Source organism: Lachnellula hyalina (assembly GCF_007821495.1).
Source record: "Lachnellula hyalina strain CBS 185.66 chromosome Unknown contig00199, whole genome shotgun sequence".
Lineage (NCBI taxonomy): Eukaryota > Fungi > Ascomycota > Leotiomycetes > Helotiales > Lachnaceae > Lachnellula > Lachnellula hyalina.
Genome location: NW_022157313.1, coordinates 34,978 through 54,164, shown reverse-complemented (window position 1 = coordinate 54,164; position 19,187 = coordinate 34,978). Strand labels below are relative to the sequence as shown.

At 47.0% G+C, this 19,187-nt stretch overlaps 3 protein-coding genes across 3 annotated transcripts; all 3 read right to left on the bottom strand.

The window, feature by feature from the left end:
* Positions 1-919: 919 nt before the first annotated feature.
* Positions 920-2,721, bottom strand: SPAC227.15 (Uncharacterized protein; the record flags this gene model as incomplete). The annotated part of the gene is made up of 2 exons (XM_031152727.1): positions 920-1,988; positions 2,054-2,721. 2 exons carry the CDS (start codon positions 2,719-2,721, stop codon positions 920-922), a joined length of 1,737 nt encoding a protein of 578 aa, XP_031001957.1.
* A 6,106-nt stretch (positions 2,722-8,827) lies between these two features.
* Positions 8,828-10,098, bottom strand: Fn3krp_1 (Ketosamine-3-kinase; the record flags this gene model as incomplete). The annotated part of the gene is made up of 4 exons (XM_031152726.1): positions 8,828-8,930; positions 9,017-9,215; positions 9,287-9,808; positions 9,912-10,098. The coding sequence occupies 4 exons, from the start codon at positions 10,096-10,098 to the stop codon at positions 8,828-8,830; spliced, it is 1,011 nt and encodes a 336-aa protein (XP_031001956.1).
* A 5,887-nt stretch (positions 10,099-15,985) lies between these two features.
* FET3 (Iron transport multicopper oxidase) lies at positions 15,986-18,189 on the bottom strand (the record flags this gene model as incomplete). Its single annotated transcript, XM_031152725.1, has 7 exons — positions 15,986-16,112; positions 16,163-16,441; positions 16,532-16,745; positions 16,797-16,960; positions 17,010-17,236; positions 17,283-17,777; positions 17,830-18,189. The coding sequence occupies 7 exons, from the start codon at positions 18,187-18,189 to the stop codon at positions 15,986-15,988; spliced, it is 1,866 nt and encodes a 621-aa protein (XP_031001958.1).
* Between the last annotated feature and the right edge of the window lie 998 nt (positions 18,190-19,187).

Here is a 19,187-nt window from a genome sequence, read left to right as displayed (position 1 = left end):
TACCATACATACATACATACATACAGCCGAAAAGCGGGGTTGGGTTGGGTTGGGTTCACGGCACGGCCCCTTACATGTGAGTCGTACAAACAAGACTTTGCAAAGTAAGAGTAAGGCAGGCAGGCAGGCATGATTGTGTGGGACGTCTGTGTCTGTGTTGGCATATGGGAGGAAGGAAGGAGGGAAGGGAAGGAAGGGGAGGGGAGGGGAGGTTGGATGTATGCATGCATGTATGCATTGAGTTGTGAGGGAGGAAGGAGAGGAGAGGAGAGAGGATGGGATGGGATGGGAAGATGGGTTGACCATCCATACATCACGCCTGTGACACTCATCTACTCACTCACTCATTCAGCCTTGCGTACACGTACGAGCGCATAGATAGACAGACAAGGCAGGCAGGGCAGTGGCAGTGAGTGTACTTACTGTAAGACGAGGAACATGTTGTGCTTTGTATATAGTATCCATGTATCAAGCGAGCATAACAAGTTCAATGCATTGTAATGTTCCTCTGTCATCATTGGTCTATATATGTATGTGCTTGCCTGCTTTTTGATCCCAACCCAACCCCTAGATCAATCAATAGATCTAATTACATCTTCTTTCTCTGCACATGCACATATCCCAGCCGTAAATTCTCCTGTTCCGCGAGGCCTTGCTTTAATAAAGCATCGTGTGTCTAGGTAGCCCAGATTCCTGAATCCGTTTATAAAGACACACAAATACAATTCAGCCCTTCCTGTCGCTAAGTAAATAAAGCAGTAAATCAGACCCCGGAAAACGCCTGCCTAAATCCCATAGCATTATTATATAACAATATGACCGCCCCATGTACGCCTTGTAGATGCAGTCATTAATTGGTCGAGGCCGTTGTATTTTGTATAGTATCTCTGATGGTGGTGTGTGAAATGATCCTCATCCATCATCGTCTCCAGCCCACGTTCCATATTACGTGAGCAATATCCTTTGCCGTATTTACTGTGTCGACTACTTTGCCGAAAAGCCCTTCTGATACAACGTCGTCTTCGTCCTCTTCGTACGGCATGAACATTCCTGATGGTGTCCGTCTCATCCCGGAAGGCTCGCCCGTAAGACTGGATGATGACCCTGATTTTTGAAAGCTTTGTCGTTCCTGACTCACTGCTATGCTATCCTTCCGGTTCAAAAATGCAGTCGGTGGTTGCCAATCCATATCTTCGTCATCTTCGTCATCCCCAAGTAATACCCTCGTAGACGGTTTTGATGGCCTCAGGGTCTCTTGCGATGGAGATGGTGATAATTTGCTCCCATTCCAGAATCCGTTGCTATGCTTCATCGCCGTTTCTGGTGGTTCCGGGGTATCTTGCCTATACTTAAGGGTGGTAGATGGCAGCATGGCAATTGTCTTGTTGTCTACATTGGAGTTTTGTCGTTGCAATTTTTTGCTTTGGATAGGTGGCAGTTTTCGAGTCGAATTGCTTTTCTTCATCATTATGGCTCCATCATCGGAATCGCTATCGTCGTAATCATGGCTAGGATATGATGGCTCTGTTCCATCTTCATCCTCCCCTTTGATATCCAGGGCAATGCATTGCTCAACCTGCTCATTGAAGTGGATATGCTTCTTCTCTCCCGTGCTTGGGGTAGCCAATCCTGAGGAAGAAACGGATGAAAGTAGGGTAACATTTTCTCCGCTCATTCGTCTCGATGAAAGTGGGTAGGCGTAATTTGAGGTTGCGCGTCCAATCAGAGGGCGCTCAATTCTACCATCGACTGATTGCTGTGCTTGAATAGCCGCTGCAGCTTGCTTTAAAAGTGAGGATGACGATAATGACCTCTGAAGCATTATCTCAGACATACTCCGCTTCTTCAAAATTGGTTTTTTGTGCAGGAATGAGTTAGACTTCGATAATCGGCTACTGCTACCGGGAGAAGTAGAAGGCACATGTAACATTTTGTCTGAGCCAGTTTGAAGTGGCCCGTATAACCAAGTAACGTCACAATCCTTCAACCTGGAGTTTGTTAGTGATTTTCACTTCCAACACACTTTGTAGGCCCAAAGAATGCCCGAACTTACCAATTGAGAGTCTCCGGGGAAACTGTTTTCAGATGGTTCTTTGATTTTGTCCATGTTCGCCACGATGCATTCTCCAGCCTGGCACTATTATTGTACGCTTTCCGTTTCGATACAATGTGCTTCCATGATGACCAAATATCTTCTTCCTTCCAATTGTGTGATAGGTAATCTACATGTCGTGAAGGGTGTGTTCTTACCGCTGAATCGTCCTCGGCATGCTCTCTCGGGTCTGGGGAGCCAGGCCTCGACACATTGGTCGAGGTAGAGACCGAGGTTGGTGAAACAGTGTATGAATCACCTGTATGTGGGCTCGCCGGAGGTTCCAGGTCTTCGATTTGATCGTAATATCCTACGTCGTCGTATGAGGGGAATACTATTTGATCCTCGTCGGTTTCGTGCTCGCAATTTGCATCGAGAGACAAACTGCTCGCGGGGGTCGAAGAGAAGGAGGGGGCTGCAGAGTCTGCTTGTATTGTTCTCGGCGAGGAGGGGGCGGAAGAATTTGCGGAATTGGAGGGTGATACGAACTCGAGGAATCCGTTGCTGCTTTTCGATCTTTTCGGAGATCTCGAGTAGGACTGTGTCACGAACTTGGGTTGTGAATGCGAGCGATGAAGCGGGCTGGACGCGAAATAATTATTCTCTTCCGAGTTGAGCACAACGGCCATAGTGGAGGGAAGAGAAGAGGGGGTCTGGAGATAGGAGTCGAGGGTTTTAAGGTCGTCCCAGAGACCAAAATGACGGGATGCTTCGGTCCTCGATAGAAGTCTGCGAGACCAGTTTCGCAAGCCAACTATTCCCTTGCATTCGCTTCCGGAGTTTGATTAACCAACCACCTCTATCATTAAGAATTTCCGGATTCTCCAGGCGCGTTTTGGAGGGAACAGATGGTGGAGTCGGCGTCGATGGAATGGGGGGGAGGGATTGTGGAAGGGCAGGTGTAGGTATAGGAAGGAGGAGAGGTAATGCGAGTAGAAGAGAGGAGAGGTACTCGGAGTAGAAGAGAGGAGGAATACTCCGTGTAGAACAGAGGCAAAAGAGAGGTAGAAAATATCGGGGTGTTGCGTGGTGTATAGTCTACCCTGCTCCTAGTGGTGGAGGCGGAGGTCTACAAGTACCAAGGAGTTGGGGTAAATCAACGGCGGACAATGGCAATGCAGGCGTTCTGTGGCACTAACGTGGGGCTAGTCCGAACTTTGACGCATTCGGGCTGGACCACCAACTAGGTATTTTCTGACTGATTATTTTTTCAATTTTCTATTTTCAATTTTCACTCTTCAGCTATCTAGTGGTAAATACTCCGGAAGCAGCGACAGAGGTATAATAATCCTTGTACTAGACTGCACCAGACTACACTAGACTGCACTGCACTACCATAGACAAAAGTATATAAATCGCCTAGAACCACCCTCTTGCGTATGTCCTCGTATGCTCTATCCAGGGCTTATTGTTGTCTTCTGCCTTTCTGCACAGATCAAAACAGCCTTTCAAGGCGGTGGAAGATGTTAGGTGAGCCTTCCCTGCTGCTGCACAGCTGATAGGCACATCCGTACTCTTGTACGAATAGGTGGAATCTGTCTTTGCGACAACTGCGTGGGGAGGAGAGGAGGCATCGGACGAACACCGGCATCTATCTAAGGTCTCTGTAGCAGCAGTACTGTACAGACAGGACAGTATTACAGAGTACAGGGTGCATGGAAAGAAGCATCTCTTTGTACTTAATTCCCCTACTTGTATCCTTCCTCCGCCATCAACACCCAAAGTTGCAAAGAATCTTGCCTTGCGTCAAGGGTCAAGCCAAGCGAACCCCACTCATGTGGTCTGGGCCCTTGGCTATCGTGGCTTGCGACGATCCGAGTAGCCGGCCCGGCACCCCCACACCCATCTTTTTTCATCTACAGTATGTATACTGTACTTCGTACGACGCCACTGACAAGAACTCCGTACGGAGACTCGACGCACAAAGGATTCATTCAGCGAGGGGCAAGGGCTAGGATGAGTGAGGGTCAAATGTCAAATGCACCACGCGTGTGGGGGTTTGTGTACCATTGTTATCATTGCATTGCTATCATTGCTATCATTGCATTGCTAGCATTGCTATCATTGCTGTCATTGATATCTACCATGCTTACTTCGTACCGTCAAATACTGTAGTTACGGCACGGCTTCGATATAACCTTCCGTCTATCTACCTACCTACCTACCTACCTACTGCTAAAATGAGCGGTCAAAAACCTGTTATAAGGTAACTTGTGAGCCGCTTGGCCGTCCAATCCTCATCCGCAAACGTCGGTTCGTGTTTACCCACTTTCAATCGTGATTCGCCAAGGGTAGAAACCCCCTGTTAGAAGTCTCCGTACTCGTAGAACGACAACGACCCCGTCCCGTCTCCCGTCTCGAAAGCACAAAGACTACGAGTACGAAGTACAGAAGCCTCCAAGAGTCGAAGCGTCGTCTTCTTGCTGTGTCGACGCCACACCTTGAGCTTGCCTGCTTGCCTCCAATTCCAATCTGTCCCTCGGCTTTTCCTCGTCATCTTTAGCGTCAATGATGTGCCTACAGTACTCCGTAGAAACACCATCCATCATAAAAGAGCCGGGATAGACCGAAACCCTCCGTTCTTATCCGAGCCTGACAGTCTGTTCGGATCTTCTGTTTTCGTATCAATAATATTACAAAGTAAATAGACCATTATCTTCATCTTCATCAACGCGGAAAAACTATCTCATCACGTTCCCCATAGTCCCAATCTGTTTACACAGACTGCGACTGGAATTCGCCCAAGTTTAGTGGCCAACTCGAGTTCAAGATACACAGTGCCCTCATATCATGACACGTTAAAAGCTCTGTCTTGATTATATCTAGGAAACTACCCAGGCCTGGGCCTCACGATTGTTGCATTTCACAGTCTCCTTTCTCTTGCAATAGTCCAGAGTCGAATGAAAGTCGCGAACAACCAAGCTTCTCACCCCATTCTACTGTAATATGAGCACCGAGAGTAGTCAGTTCAAAGAATCAACAACTGGTTGGGAAGTGGTATAGTAACGACCTGAAGTATCTCATAATGGAGAATCGAAAGGAGCCAGCCCCTTGAAGGTGGCGGCTCCTCTCGCTGCAGCCAGCTTTCTGGAATATATCATGCACGTTTTAATCAAGCTTCAAATTAAGTCGTCCTTGGACTCCCTGAGTTCTCTGAGGCTCTTTAACGCGACACGACTTAAGTCTCCTATGAAGAGCCATCAAATCAAATCAAATCAAAGCCACTCCACTATTACAGTACTAAAATAACCATGCCATACCCCCCCGTCTTGATCTACTCAGGGAGTCGTTTAATTTGAAAGCGGCTAAAGGTGGAAACGAAACAGATGTCACGCAGCTCGAAAATGCAGGTTGACTACTTGGACTTCCATTTTCCATTTTCTAGAACATGACGCTACTCTTATCACTATCAGCACCATGCCATGGTCTTTACGCTCCGTACTGGCTTGGATTGAGTCACAGGCAGGCACGCCATTTGCAACCCTGTGGCGCATCCTCAAAAATGGATCACCGTGGATCTCGAAACACCATGAATGAAAGTAGGACCGATCCATGGTTTCGAGCCGTGGATGAACAACTCATCAAGATGAGTCTATTCTAAAACTCAGCGCTAGCCTTGATTTCTTTCATTCAATACGGATTTCTAGGTTATCGCAATCCTCTCCTCTCCTCGCATGGTATTTGGTACTTCTCGATAAGCTCAATTGGTGGGTCTACAGTATGCACTGCAGCCTTCAAGCCACTGTTCCAACTACCCGCTCCGCCTATATGGGATGCAGGATATTCAAAACCTGATTTTACTTGTAGCAGCATGATACATGCAGCTTAGGTGCGTACATGGCGGCAATACGGAGTCCAGTATCGTTTTAAATCATGTACGAGTAGGTTGCTACATACCATACCATACTATTGCAATACTCCTCCGTACAGTAATAAGAGTAAGATTACCAATGGAACTCTGCCTCTGCACAGATATAATATGATACAGCCACAACTAACGAGAACCCTCGTTTCAATTAAACGTCAGCGGTACAGAATAAACCAGCCAACTGTAGGACAAGGCAAAGTTGCATGGCATGCTGTACCTACCACTGAACTTCATTTCAAGTACTGTACATGTACTTACTGTACGATAAGTTATCTCCTGGCATCGCTTTACCTGCCCCGGCATGCCCACGCAGAATTCCCACTACATCATACTCCGGAGGCCAACCAACCAACCTACTCAATTCAATTCCATCCAATCCATCAAGTTATGCTTCTGCGGCCTTCTTTCTTATCTCAAAGGTCGTCCGTAAGGGGAGGGGCTCTGCGTACATACAGTACAGCCTTGCCTAGCAATTCCGGATATTAATCTAGTATCCCTGAAAACCACCACACCCTCAACTTTTTTATTTTTGGCCAGGCCCGCTCGCTCGCTCGCTCCAACGGGATCCAGTACCTAAGGTAGTCACCACGAAGATGCAACTGGCAAGTAGGTCGAAGCCGAGAAACGCAACGCATGCTGCTGTAGCGACTGCCTTGCCTTTCGCTGAAATAAACGGTGCTCTCTGCAGACTGCAATGCAATGACTATCTAGTTACTAGACAAGTCTTCAATCGAGTACGGACTAACGAGGGGACTAACGAGGGGCATTTCTTATCCCCCAGGTATCAATGGATATCAATCAGCGCTTGCCTGCCCTCCCGCAGCCACCACGACCGGAAGAAGGCCCGTCGTGCACGCTACAGCACCTTAAGGTATATAGTATGTACGCATGCGGCTGCGGCTGCTATCGGAAACCTTCTTTCCAACCACCTACGTACCATACCGTCCTTTTCCACCATCCAACACAGGATCGAAGAATAAGGATTCCACTTATTCTTCTGCATATCATTACCTCTCAGCGAGGTACAGCAACAAATTGAGTTCAGTTGGCGGCGCAATATGTCTCATACACAAACAACCTTTCGCAATGCAACGTCAGACCACACACACCTAAACAGATGGCCCGTATTCCGGTCCCAGAACCTAGGCCGCACCGACCGCCTATCTCAGATGTGAGGTCAGATAGGAAGGATATGACAGGTCGGATGGCCGCTTATCATGGGCGCCGATCAGATCAACGCAGATTTGTTAAGATAATGTGCTTATGGAGGGGTAGAATAGCTGTTTATTTTTGAGGTGGATTCATTCATTCATTTCTTCCTCCCCTCCTTTCTTCTTATTCAATTTCACAATACCCATAGCCAGAGCCTACAAATACATCGCTTATACTTCTCCATACTCCATTCATTCCGTCAGTACCAGCCAGTACAGTACCGATCTGAATCAGGGGTAGGCGGTAAATTTTACCTCTCCTGAGCTCCTCCCATTATTCCGTATCCATAGCTACCTCGCTTGCCTACTACCCTACCCCAAGCTTCTCGTAGTCCGTCTGTCTATCTCTATCTCACATGTCTTTCGCCTCATCTTCAATTCAGATTCCGATATATTCCCTTCCTTTCTGCACGACATACCGAAATTCCCCGTCTTCTTCATTGCAAGAAAATGATATAGTAGAACGCCTCTTCACCACCACCCACTACTCTCTCTGCCTTCCCGTTTAAGCATTTCCCCCCTTAACCTCGGTTACCCGTATCGTGCTGGATAGGTAAAGCGACACTGATCTAATGTATTCTAAGCGGAGTGGCGTATATTTGAAAATTGTCCATAACGAGTGCCGCTTTTTACGTCTACCCGCAAGACAAGACGACGCTCAATTCGTCCCATCTAATTCCGCGTGCTTACTCCGTAATAGCCATCGCACTATAGCACAATGTATAAATCTCAGCTAGCCCAGCCAGCTAGGTAGGATTACTTGTCGTAAATCCACCGGTGTGAACTGGAGCAGCATATGGCTTTGCTCTCATTCATATTCAAGAGGTGATGAACTAAAGATATATATATACCTTTTGAAACTAAAAACCCTCGCCTCCTATACTTTACTTTACTTTACTTTAGCTATTAAGGATTATATGTACGTACGTACGTACCTTTTCACGAATCTTAACTTCTAGGATTTCATATATTGAGGAATATATAAATTCATGTTATGTCCTGATTAGAGCCCCGAGGAGGAAAAAAAGAAAACTAATAATGAGCTACCTAGCTAGCTCTAATGCCAATCATCCTCCCTCCCGCACTTGGCGCACCAAGACTGATAGGTTAGGACTAGAGACCCTAAAATGGGTTCGAATCGATTATCGATTCTGAAAAAGGGGGAGTCAGCTCGATCGATCGGCTCGCTTATATATGAGAGACGCCTACGCCATTGATCGGAAAGCCTAAGTTGAGGCATGTGGCTCCTACTAGATGTCTGCCATATACGTACGTACGCGCGTAATTTTCGCACAAGCAACCGTGTATCGGTGGAGTAATAGGGTGTCTTTCCTTGTGAGTGGTAGATCTGAAGCTTTGATTCATAATCTTGCAAAGTACCTACCTAGTCTTAACTTGACACTTCACGTCTATCTTTATTCGGAGTTCCGCACTTGTGAATGTTTATATGAAATGGCCCTCTGTTGGTAGAGAGATAGATAGACAATGAGCAGCTTCGATATGCAGGCTTTCTTTCGCAGAAACTCACGTAGGTAATTAGCGCCTTTCACCCCATAGACACTTTCGCAAGATTCAGCCAGCATCTTGGTGCTGTGCATATGTTTAAACGGCCTAGAGTCATTTTACTCTTTATTGAACTTTCAAAATATTGCATCTTTAGCTATTGCTTCCATACTTTTTAATCAATCTCTGCATGATTCTTACAGCACCACCTCGATATCCGCCTCCGAACATGGCATAGTGATTCAAGTGATGATATCTATCTTCCGTTAGCTAAATAAGATCTTCAATGTTTCCTTTCCCAAACTAGCGAATATAAAATGGAAGATGGTGGGCCTAGCCTACAGTTCGTAAAGTTGGACTCGGTCCTCCCATTCCTCGACGGGCTCATCTTTTGGCTTGTACTTCCAATATTCCTTGTTGAAGCTTCCACCAAACCCTCCAAACATGCCCATGATCCCGAACTCAAACTCGCTATGTGCCCATGCTGCACTTGCATCGAAGACTACCTCTTCTGCGGGGCCACCTCCGATGGACCCTCGTCCTAGATTCAGATATCAGCACATCCCTCAACGAAATACACTTACGACCTATTCGAGGAATCTGCCTGCATACCATGATTCCCACTCCACAAATCCCCATGTACCACAACAGGTACAATCACCCCTCCCGTCCTCCCATCCCTCAACCACCCCTCCCCAAGCAACCTCGGCACAACCTCCCCCACAACCCCCTCCACCAGCCTCTGCACCTCCCCATCCACCCCCTGTTTCCCCTCCGCCTTCCTCGCAACCCCCCTCAACCTACACTCCCCATAAAACTCTGCCCACCTCTCCCTAAACCCATTATCCTGCTCCGTCTCCCCACAACACGTCGGGACCGGGAACCCAAACATTGCTCTCGCATACCCATCGGGAACAGGAGCGGGCGCAGAATGCAGCTTTGCGAGTTTTTGAGCAAGTGTCATGTTTGAGCCACCATGGCTGGCAGCGGAGGGGGAGGTAGAAGAATGGGAGAGATCAAGGAAATCGGTAGCGAGGAAGGAGCCATTGCCTGTAGAGAGCTTGCCGTTTGCGTAGCTCTTGGGACATAAGCTAGGTACAGCGTTGTGGATTGCGTTTAGGGAGGCATGTTCTCCTATATACAGTATTTTGACATTAGCTCATGTGCTGCATTACTTGATCGCTCGATACTTGATTGTTTTGTAGGTAAAGGGGTTCTGGGAATAATAGAAATGTACCTGTAAACATGATTTCGCTTGCTTTCCCGTTCCCTTGTTTGACGAAGAAGAGTTTCTCTTTTCCTTCTACCGTGCTTGTGATTTTAAATGTAGATGCGAAACCTGAGCCGCCATGCGAGACAATACTCGTGGTCGCAGCGTCGAGGGACAGCGCTGCCAGAATCGCTGGGTCTATTTTAGGTGCCATGTTGTGACAATAGTTTCGGGAATCTCAAATGATAAAACACGATTTGAATAGGTTGATGCTTATGTTGAGATTCATAAAATGCGAGTCTGATGTTAAGATGTTGGCGTGACGTAAGGTCAGGTGAACATATTTACTATGCTATCATCAGGTAATTGCTTACCATTTTTCTCTTATGTTATAAAGTTGATTTGAACCCTCAAAGTCTTCGATGGTAAAGAAACATGATGATAAGTGAAGAAGGACAGTTAAGTCACATGATCACTCCTCCTAGATCTGAAAAGGGGCTCGTTTGACTTACACATATGATTTCCGTGCCCTCCACACCAATCTACCAGATATACCAGATTACTTCTTATAAAGTCCGACTTATTCTTAAAAGCCGAGAATCTTCTTCCCTAAATCTGATATTACATACACATTCATCTATGACTTTTAGTCTTAATTTTCAAAGCTGCAATACATCCTACATCCTACACTCCGGGATTTTGAAATCACATCAACCCACACACGAAAGTATCTCTAAAAGCTAGCTTCAAAGATAATACAATACTTCTACTTCCATTCCCCCACACTTATGTATAAACATTAATAATAAAATCCCGATACATTATCATTCTCCGGCCTTGGCGCCTCGGATTCCTTAGCGTCGATGCCGATTTTGATATGTTTTCTTAGCGCTACGACGTGCAACAAAGAATTTAGGGTTTGGTTATGCATTGGGTCTACGGTGCATTAGGTCTGTGGTGAATCAGTGGTGGTGGAAAGGGGCAGATGGGCAAAAGGAGGAAAGTAGAACCGGTCGTGGAAATTGATAGTCTAGCCGAGATATTTAATAGAGATGGGGATGGGGTGGAGGGGAGTATGAAGTGAATTGGAACTTGGAAGTGAAGAGCTAGGTGCGAGATCTACAAAGAGATTTGTCTATGAGTACTCTATGAGATTTGGTATTGGGAGGAAGCGGCGAGGCTTGAGAACCGCGGAGATGGAGGACGCAGAGCAGTGGACTTCATAAGTTGAAAAGTTCTAAATTGAATCTCATTGTCACGTTTTACTCGAGTTGCGAGTATAATGCATTTTCGTCCGCAGCAAAGGTTATATATAAAACGCCGTAGCAGATCCTACAACACCCCTTTTAAAAACATGAACCCCACCCCGCCCCTCGAGAATCAATCTATCCATTCTAACGTCCTCTTGTACTTTTTTATAACAACTTTGTAATCGCTGCATCATAGTGCCCTCTTTAATATTGCAAGAAAGTCGTACCAAATCAATATAACTTTTTCATTCACCGATCATATCATAACTTGACAACAGCAATTACTTCATGCTTCTCTTACACAGCCAAGCAATCCTACACGTTTATGAATATACAACTTTGCGACCCCGAGTTTAGGAACGGGTAGTAGTTTGTTGATTGTTAGTACGGTTATGTTTTGCACTGCAACCACCATATACCAGTAAGTGGTTTCTGGCTTTGTCTCTAGCTGTTTCTAAACCAAAGCCAGAACAAAGCGCTTTATATACACGCCAATCTAATCTCAAGGGAGAAAGAATAAGAGGAAATGAATTAGCGGCCACAGAACTAGATTGAGAATTAGAGAAAGAAAATTATACATAACAGGATACAGGGAAGTTCTAAGCTAAATCTACCATGACAACGAAAGACCTCGCTCCTATGGGGAATTTCCTGGCATTCTACTTTAAATTAACAAACCGAACCTCATATTCCTTCTAAGTTTCCAAGATAGTACTTCTTGATACTTGTTATGAGCCGTTCACGACTTCCAATTCCAAAGATCAAAAAGCTCCATACCACCAAGACAATACCAAACACTTGAATACACAGCCACATATTAATTCACCGCGCAAGATATCTTTCAGCAAATGCTAATCAACGAATTTCAATAAACGAATGAACGACTAGTAAATGACAGCAAGGAAACTTTAACAATAATCATATCCCCCTAGAAAAAATTAACCCACTTAGCACAACATAACATGCACCTCATCCAAAACGACCCACATCTCTATATATTCACTCATAGCAAACCCCGCTCCCCCAAGAACTCCTGAGAAAAACTACAACAGTGACAAACAATCTGGAGACAGTGGAAGTATAGGCAAAGAAACGTACAGTACGCGGCATTTGTGGTATTTATATATATCCATTCCTTGCTATCAACTATCTAATATACGCATACGCATACGCACACAATACTCTCAGGAAAATCAAACAATCCACTCACCAAACAGTGCCTGCCAGCCGTACATCACAAACGTGCATGCAATACATCCATCCCTCCTAGACTTACCGTACCCCTCAACCCAACACCGCTTCCCCGTCACATCACATCACATCACAGCACATCATATATAAACCCCCTCCACTTCCTCCCTCCGCATTCTTCTCTTCTCTTTTCTTTCCTCTTCCACCATAACGCGTAGATATCATAAAAGCCGAGGAGACAACGACATCCCTCTCTCGGATCCATGCATGTATTACCGCATACATATATACATACTTGGCTTTCCTCTGTCCGTACACATACTACAACACTCAGCCAACCAACCACCCAACCAACCAACCAACCAACCAACAAACAGCGTGTGACGGCTAATAACTAACTTATGATATAACTGAAATTAATGAACGAATGAACGAATAAATAAAGTGAATAACCCCCACCCCCATCCCGGCCCCCTTTCCATATCTTCAACGCGCGAGCTCCACATGTCCTTCCTTCCTTCCCTCGCTACCAAGCGTCATAAATCGGAAGCGCAGCAAAGTGTCCATGTAAACCGTGAACGTGCAAGGATGCCATCGGGTGGCTTATACATGTGGTTCTAGTTCTGCGATATATCTAGTACAGTTAGTACACGTGCTTGCTTGGTGACCCATCCCTTCCTTTCCTTGAACGCTGATATAAACGAGGAGATACGAAAGGGGTAGATGAATAGACGAAGAAAAGAATAAAAGACTGGCTGGAAATGGCGCGTTTGATAATAGTTGGAATGGGAAGCCTGACTTTAAGGGCGCTAATCTAATTATCTATCTTGCACCACGTGTATGAGAAGTGGTATTTCCAGAAGGCTAGCCGGAGGGATATGGTTTAACTGCATCGTATTGCAGGGCAGGGCAAATATACATCTATATATTATATACGACCCTCCCATACCTTCCCTTCCCTTCCCTTTCTTACCCAGGATCTATCTTCCTCTCTTTACGTCCTACCCCTTCTAGGATCCAACGCATCGCCCCTCCTATAATCTCTAACCTCCTTCGTACCCAAACTTCCCATCCCGCCCTCACCCCTCCTCTCCCACCCCCCCAACCGCACAACCAAACACGTAGCATTATCGCCCTCCCTGCTAACCTCCGTCGCAAAAGCAACGACATCCTTCGCACCCTGCTCCGGCGTCTTGGCCTCTTTGACCACATCGACGATCTCCTGATCACCCAGCGTGCCGGACACGCCATCACTGACTAGCACAATGAAACTATACTCCGCCGGACTTAATTCCACGCGTGTGATTTCCGGTTCGGCGGACACCCCGATGCGTTTCGAGCGCATGTCACCGAAGGCACGCGTGTTGGCTAGGCCGGACATGCGTTCTTCGCCAAAGGAGTCCGTGACGAATGTGGCGGCGTAGCGACGGAGACGCGTGCTTTCGATGGGGGAGGAGGGGTGGTGGTTTGTAGTAATGGGTCTGGCGAGGCCGGTCGCTGTGTCGCAGAGGAGGATGCGTGTGTCTCCTACGTGGGCTGCTACTAGGGTTGATGGGGAAGCGGGGTGCCAGAATGGGGTTGGTGTGGGGGTTGATATCATGGCTATGGAAGCTGTGGAACCGCCTACGAAGCGGTTGGGACCTCCAATGCGGTATTTGGAAGAGAGATGGGCGGGCTCGCCAAGGATGTCGTTTGCATTCAGGGGCGTGTCGTTGTGGTTGTCGGGGTCTGGTTTTGGGCCTGGGCTGTGACGAAATCCAGGTCTGCTTTTAAGAATGCGTACATGAGGACTGTTTCAATGGAGATCGGATGTGATTTTGGTGAGCCGTCTGTTGATGAGGACATGGCAAAGTAATCCGGTTTGAAGCGTCGAAAGTAACCTCCAACAGTCTCTTTCCACCTAGAAACCAAAGACTTCTCAAGCTCAATCGTTTTCGACATATTAGACCCCACAGGCTCCTGATTATCGCCTTCCAATGTAGGACTTTCGGTAGCTTCAATAATACCCCCATTCTCGCCCGTCTTCTGGACATTCATCTCTCCCTCCACATCCTCTTTACTCTTCATCTCAACCTTCTTCAAACTTTCCTCGGCAGGGGGAAGAACCTCACGCTGAGAGCCTCCCTTCTTCAAACTGCTCTTCAACTCAAACAGCGCCGCCGTCCTTTCCACATACCCGTGCAACTCCTCCCTCAAAAAATCACTACACTCATTCCCGCCATGTCCATCGAAAACTCCGAAATAAAAAACTTGTGGATCCCCACTCGCGCTCTCCGCACTCGTCGCTTGGGCCGGTCCCCCTTTTCTACTCAAGCTAATTGGCGCCCGTTTGGCAAATGCTGGGACTTCTAACGTGCCCGCTTGATACGTATCCTCATTATATGGCCGCGTACCGCGCGAGACCGAGACGCCGAAATGGTGTTTAGCACTCCGCAGTGGGATTCGTACGACGGTAAGCTCGCGCGAGGCTCCGATCATTGGCGGGGCTGCGGCGGGGGAGGCCCCGCTGCCTGTGGTATGGGGAGTTGAGGCTGAGCGGGGGAGTTTGTGGTGTGGACCTGAGGAGCGGGAGTCGGGGTGGAGGGAGGAGGAGGGAAGGTTTGTGACGAAGTAGTCGTGGAAATGCCTAGTTTGGGAAGCATGTTGACGGTGTTGCGCTGTAGGTATGGATCTGTGTACCAGGGTTGAGGGGACGTTCGTAACTACGTAGGTACGTATGTGCTGATTTCGGATCGGAGCTTGTTGGCAGGACCTTTGAAGGGTATATATAGGTCTATGCAATCTATTGCTTCTATGATGTACATCTGATCGTGGGCCCTGAGATCGTTTACGTGCCAAGGACGCTGTGTATCGAGACATATCGTGCCGGGATTGTCCTGATTTGCTCAGGAAAGAGGCTATGAAGTCTGCGCGAATCATGTTAGCGTAGTCCTTGTATTCAATCTGAAGGACATGAGATAGTTACCATATGTGTCTGCCAGAGACCAGGGGCCTCTGGATCTGATTCTTGCCATTGCTACAGATGGGGACAGATGGCAACTAGCAGAGACACAGATATCCTCACAACGGGAGATGGCGCAGAGCCAATCGAGAATAAAACGCTATCCAAAGCCTTGCCATCGGACATATGTCAATTGAAGACGATGAGCCCCGCGGTTGTAGGGTTGAGGTTCGTGATTAATCCGGGTATCAAAGGATAAGAAGAGAGACGAAGCTTGAAATACGTTCCGACTGCGCCGTGTTACGCAGGCTCGGGATTAAATGTTGCGCAAGAATTGAAGATAAGAGATATGCATCCATAAATACAAAATTGAAATTGCATAGAGGTTTCCAGGTATAGATAGAGAGGTTTACGTTTTGAAATCGTCGGCGTTAATACGGGATTCACCATCCCATCAATGCATCTCCACACTTCGGCAAAATATCCAAAATCGTCACAACACCGAGAAAACAAGAGAAAAAGTCCATCATTTCATATTGCATGAAACTTTGATTATCATAATCATCGAAAATATATTATCTTTTCTATGTGCATTATCAATCAAAATCGCGCCTATATGGATCGAATTATGTGATCCAAAGCCCTCCACCTTCCCACTGATATTACTACATAGCCAGGTATCTTTATTTCATCGTATCCACTAAAATGCTTCCTTTGCCTCAACCGACTTTCACAGCCACATCTGAAGATGCCTCAGATGATCGTATCTCATCCTCGCCCGCCATTCTCGCGATACGATTCTCCTCCTCAACCATGCTTGCCGCTCCCATATCTGCCAAACCGTACCTAAAGAGCCATTAGTTATGATCCTTAATGAAGTCGAAGAAGGTACGTACCAGGTGATAGTAGCTAGACCAAGAAGAGCTGCAATGCAACTGAATGTCATTGCTACAATACCCCGAGCAGTAAATCCGCCTGGTAGTGGTTTCGGTGGCACAGGTTCACCAGTCAGGTCAAGGAAGTCAACAGTGTTTGCTGCTGCATTACCGGCAGAGGGGGTGTTTCCGGCTGTGCAGGCATCAAGATGGTTTTGGGGGATGGTTTGAGCCTTCTGGAGTTCCAAGGGTGCCTCGACCATTGTGGCGATTAGACCTTGGTCGACGTGCCATTCGATGCTACACGGTAGAGTTAGAAATGGGTTCATGACTGAAATGGATTATGCACGCCGGAAAGCATGATATTGATAATTGTCAAGGATCACTTACTGGCAATGGAACAGCCACACACCCGGGTTGTCAGCCTGGAAGCGGAGGACAATATATCCTTGCGGATAAAGGACAAATGTATCTCTCCGCATTGGAATAGCTGGGTACTCGGTTTGAGTGGCGTTCGTAGCATCGAAACTTCCAGCATTTTCATCAGACCGTGCAATGGCCTGGAAGTTGTGGCCGTGCAAATGGAAGGGGTGCTTTCCGGTGTCTGTAACCTTATCAGAAATCGAACACTACTGAAGCAATTTGAACTACTTACCCAGGTTATTTACAACGATTTCGACGATTTGGTTGTGAGCTAGCACATATGAGTGCGAGTATTCTCCATACACCAGAGGATTGGCGGCATCTTCGCCCGTGGTCATCGCAGTGTACAGTGTAGGTACCTTTGGAGATACGTAAGTAATGTTGCTGAAGAATGCACTAGAACATTGTTAGTATAAAGCTACATAACCTAAAAGAATGCACATACTATGGCTTTCCGTTTCCAAGGTCGTCCATAATCACATCAAGGGTGATGATCTGATCCGCATCTGGCAACAGAGGTGTCTTATCAACTGGAATCAGAGTGGCATCATCAAACTCATTGAAGTCGGCGTCTGCAAGTAAAGTTGGGTCCGGATTTGGATTATTGCTGTCATAGACTAGCCATCCTGTGGAGTTCCAGTTCAAATCATCGGGGAGAACATCGAAAAGAGACTGGATAATGTTAGCTAGGCAGTTACTTGAGTATAACGAAGCTTACTGTGTCCATGCTAGCAACAATCGGATAGTTGGTAGTCGTCTCGTTCTTAGTTTTAATCAGGACACTGTACCGCTGGGCAGCAGCTATGTAGATTGTCTCTGCCTCAGCTTCATCGGTGTATACTCCATCCACTTCAACGATACTCATGTTGTGGCCCTCGAACCAGACATATTGGCCAGCAAAGGCTCCAATATTGACAAAATGGAATAGGTAAGTCTTTCCAGCTGTCACCGGCACAGTCAAGTTTTGTGTGTCATTCATCAATGCGGCGTCCGGGACGGGCTCGGCGCCTGTTGGGTTGGCTACACTGATGAATTGGGGGATCAATGTTGCCATCTCGTCGTGGTACCAATCTGAGAGCGATATAACAACCTCTTCGTCAACCTGGTCCTTGTATGGGTAATCCGGATCACTGATAATAAAGGGACCCCGAAGACCATCTGGGTATTGGCCATGAATGTGGGAGTGATACCAGTAAGTACCAGCTTGATTAACCTGAACTCAGATTAGCGACTAATTGACCAATATTTACAGCGAGATAAATTACTGTGAAGTTGTAGGTAAATTGGCTTCCAGCGGGAATCCCACATTGGGTGACCATTGCTGGTCCGTCCATTGCTGTAGTTCCATTCTGGAAAAGGCCGTGGAAATGAAGCGTGGTGCTCTGGTTTCCCAACTGATTGTCTACATTGACGATGACTCGATCGCCAATCTCAGCGGTCATGACGGGTAGTGGCCATTGTCCATTTATGCCAATGGTCGGTCTCTCAAAGGCACCATCAGGATTTGTGTTGACCCAAGTGATGTTGAAGTCGTATGTGACGGTCTTGTTGGCTGCTTCGGCGAAGAGGGCGAATGCAAGAAGCAGCGCCAATGAAATGGGGAAATGGGAGAGGGAGATCGCCATGTTGAGTAACCTCAGCGACACAGATGCAGGATTAATGTTCTCAAACTCTCGCTGCAGTTGTTTCGAGGTAGTTTGACTGAAAAGAGCAGACTTGTTTCCGGGGGCCGTGCTTGACACCCTTCTAGACGAACTCGAAGTGGAGGCGATCAAGCAAGAAACTGGTGATGGCCGAGGTCGCACCAGAGACGGGCTTTGCTCACGACGGGCTAGAATCCTGGGAGAGAAAGACCGCAAAGTAGTAATTTATGTAATGTAGGTGGGGTCCTGCAATGTGATAAGATGATCTGATTGAAGGTATACAGGGGTCTCCGGTGCCACGGGCGCGGAGTTGTTATCAGATTGGTTCAGTGGGATCTAATCAGATTTGATTGTGCCCGCTCAGATGGAAAACTCTGCGATACGAGGTGCGGATGACCTTAGGGAAGGACCTTAGGGAAGGGGAACGGCGGGTACGATAAATTGTCTCACGCCTTGGAGTGGAGAGATAATTGCTTTTTCGAGACGAGATGGCGGAGGGCTGTCTAGTTGAGTGTTGGAATAAGAAGCCTAAAAGTGTCAAGATGTCGATATGCGTTGTCTGAACGTGGGATGGAAGACGGAGAGGTTGAATGGAACGCCACAGAGAACGCAGTGCCGTAGTAGGAGTACTACCTATGTAAATAATCTAGATTCTAACACGGGTTGAATGCTTCCGAATGGGTGGGTGGGTGAGGTGAGGTAGAGAAAGGCAGGTCAGTAAGTCGACCCAAAGCACTACTTACCTTAGGTGACCTACCTTACTGGACTGGCTACTCTTAATACTGGATGCAGTGCGACGCTCCAGTACGGACAGAAGCTGAGTGAAGAAGTCGTCTGCCAGTGCCAAGCCATGTCGGGAACAACTGTGCAGGGAGCCAGGCTTGAGATCAACGCTACTGTAAAGTATAGAGTTTGCCGTGATTGACCGTTGCTGTTGGCTGCAATAATGCTGTCGTGAAGAAACTTTTTCCACGCTTTCC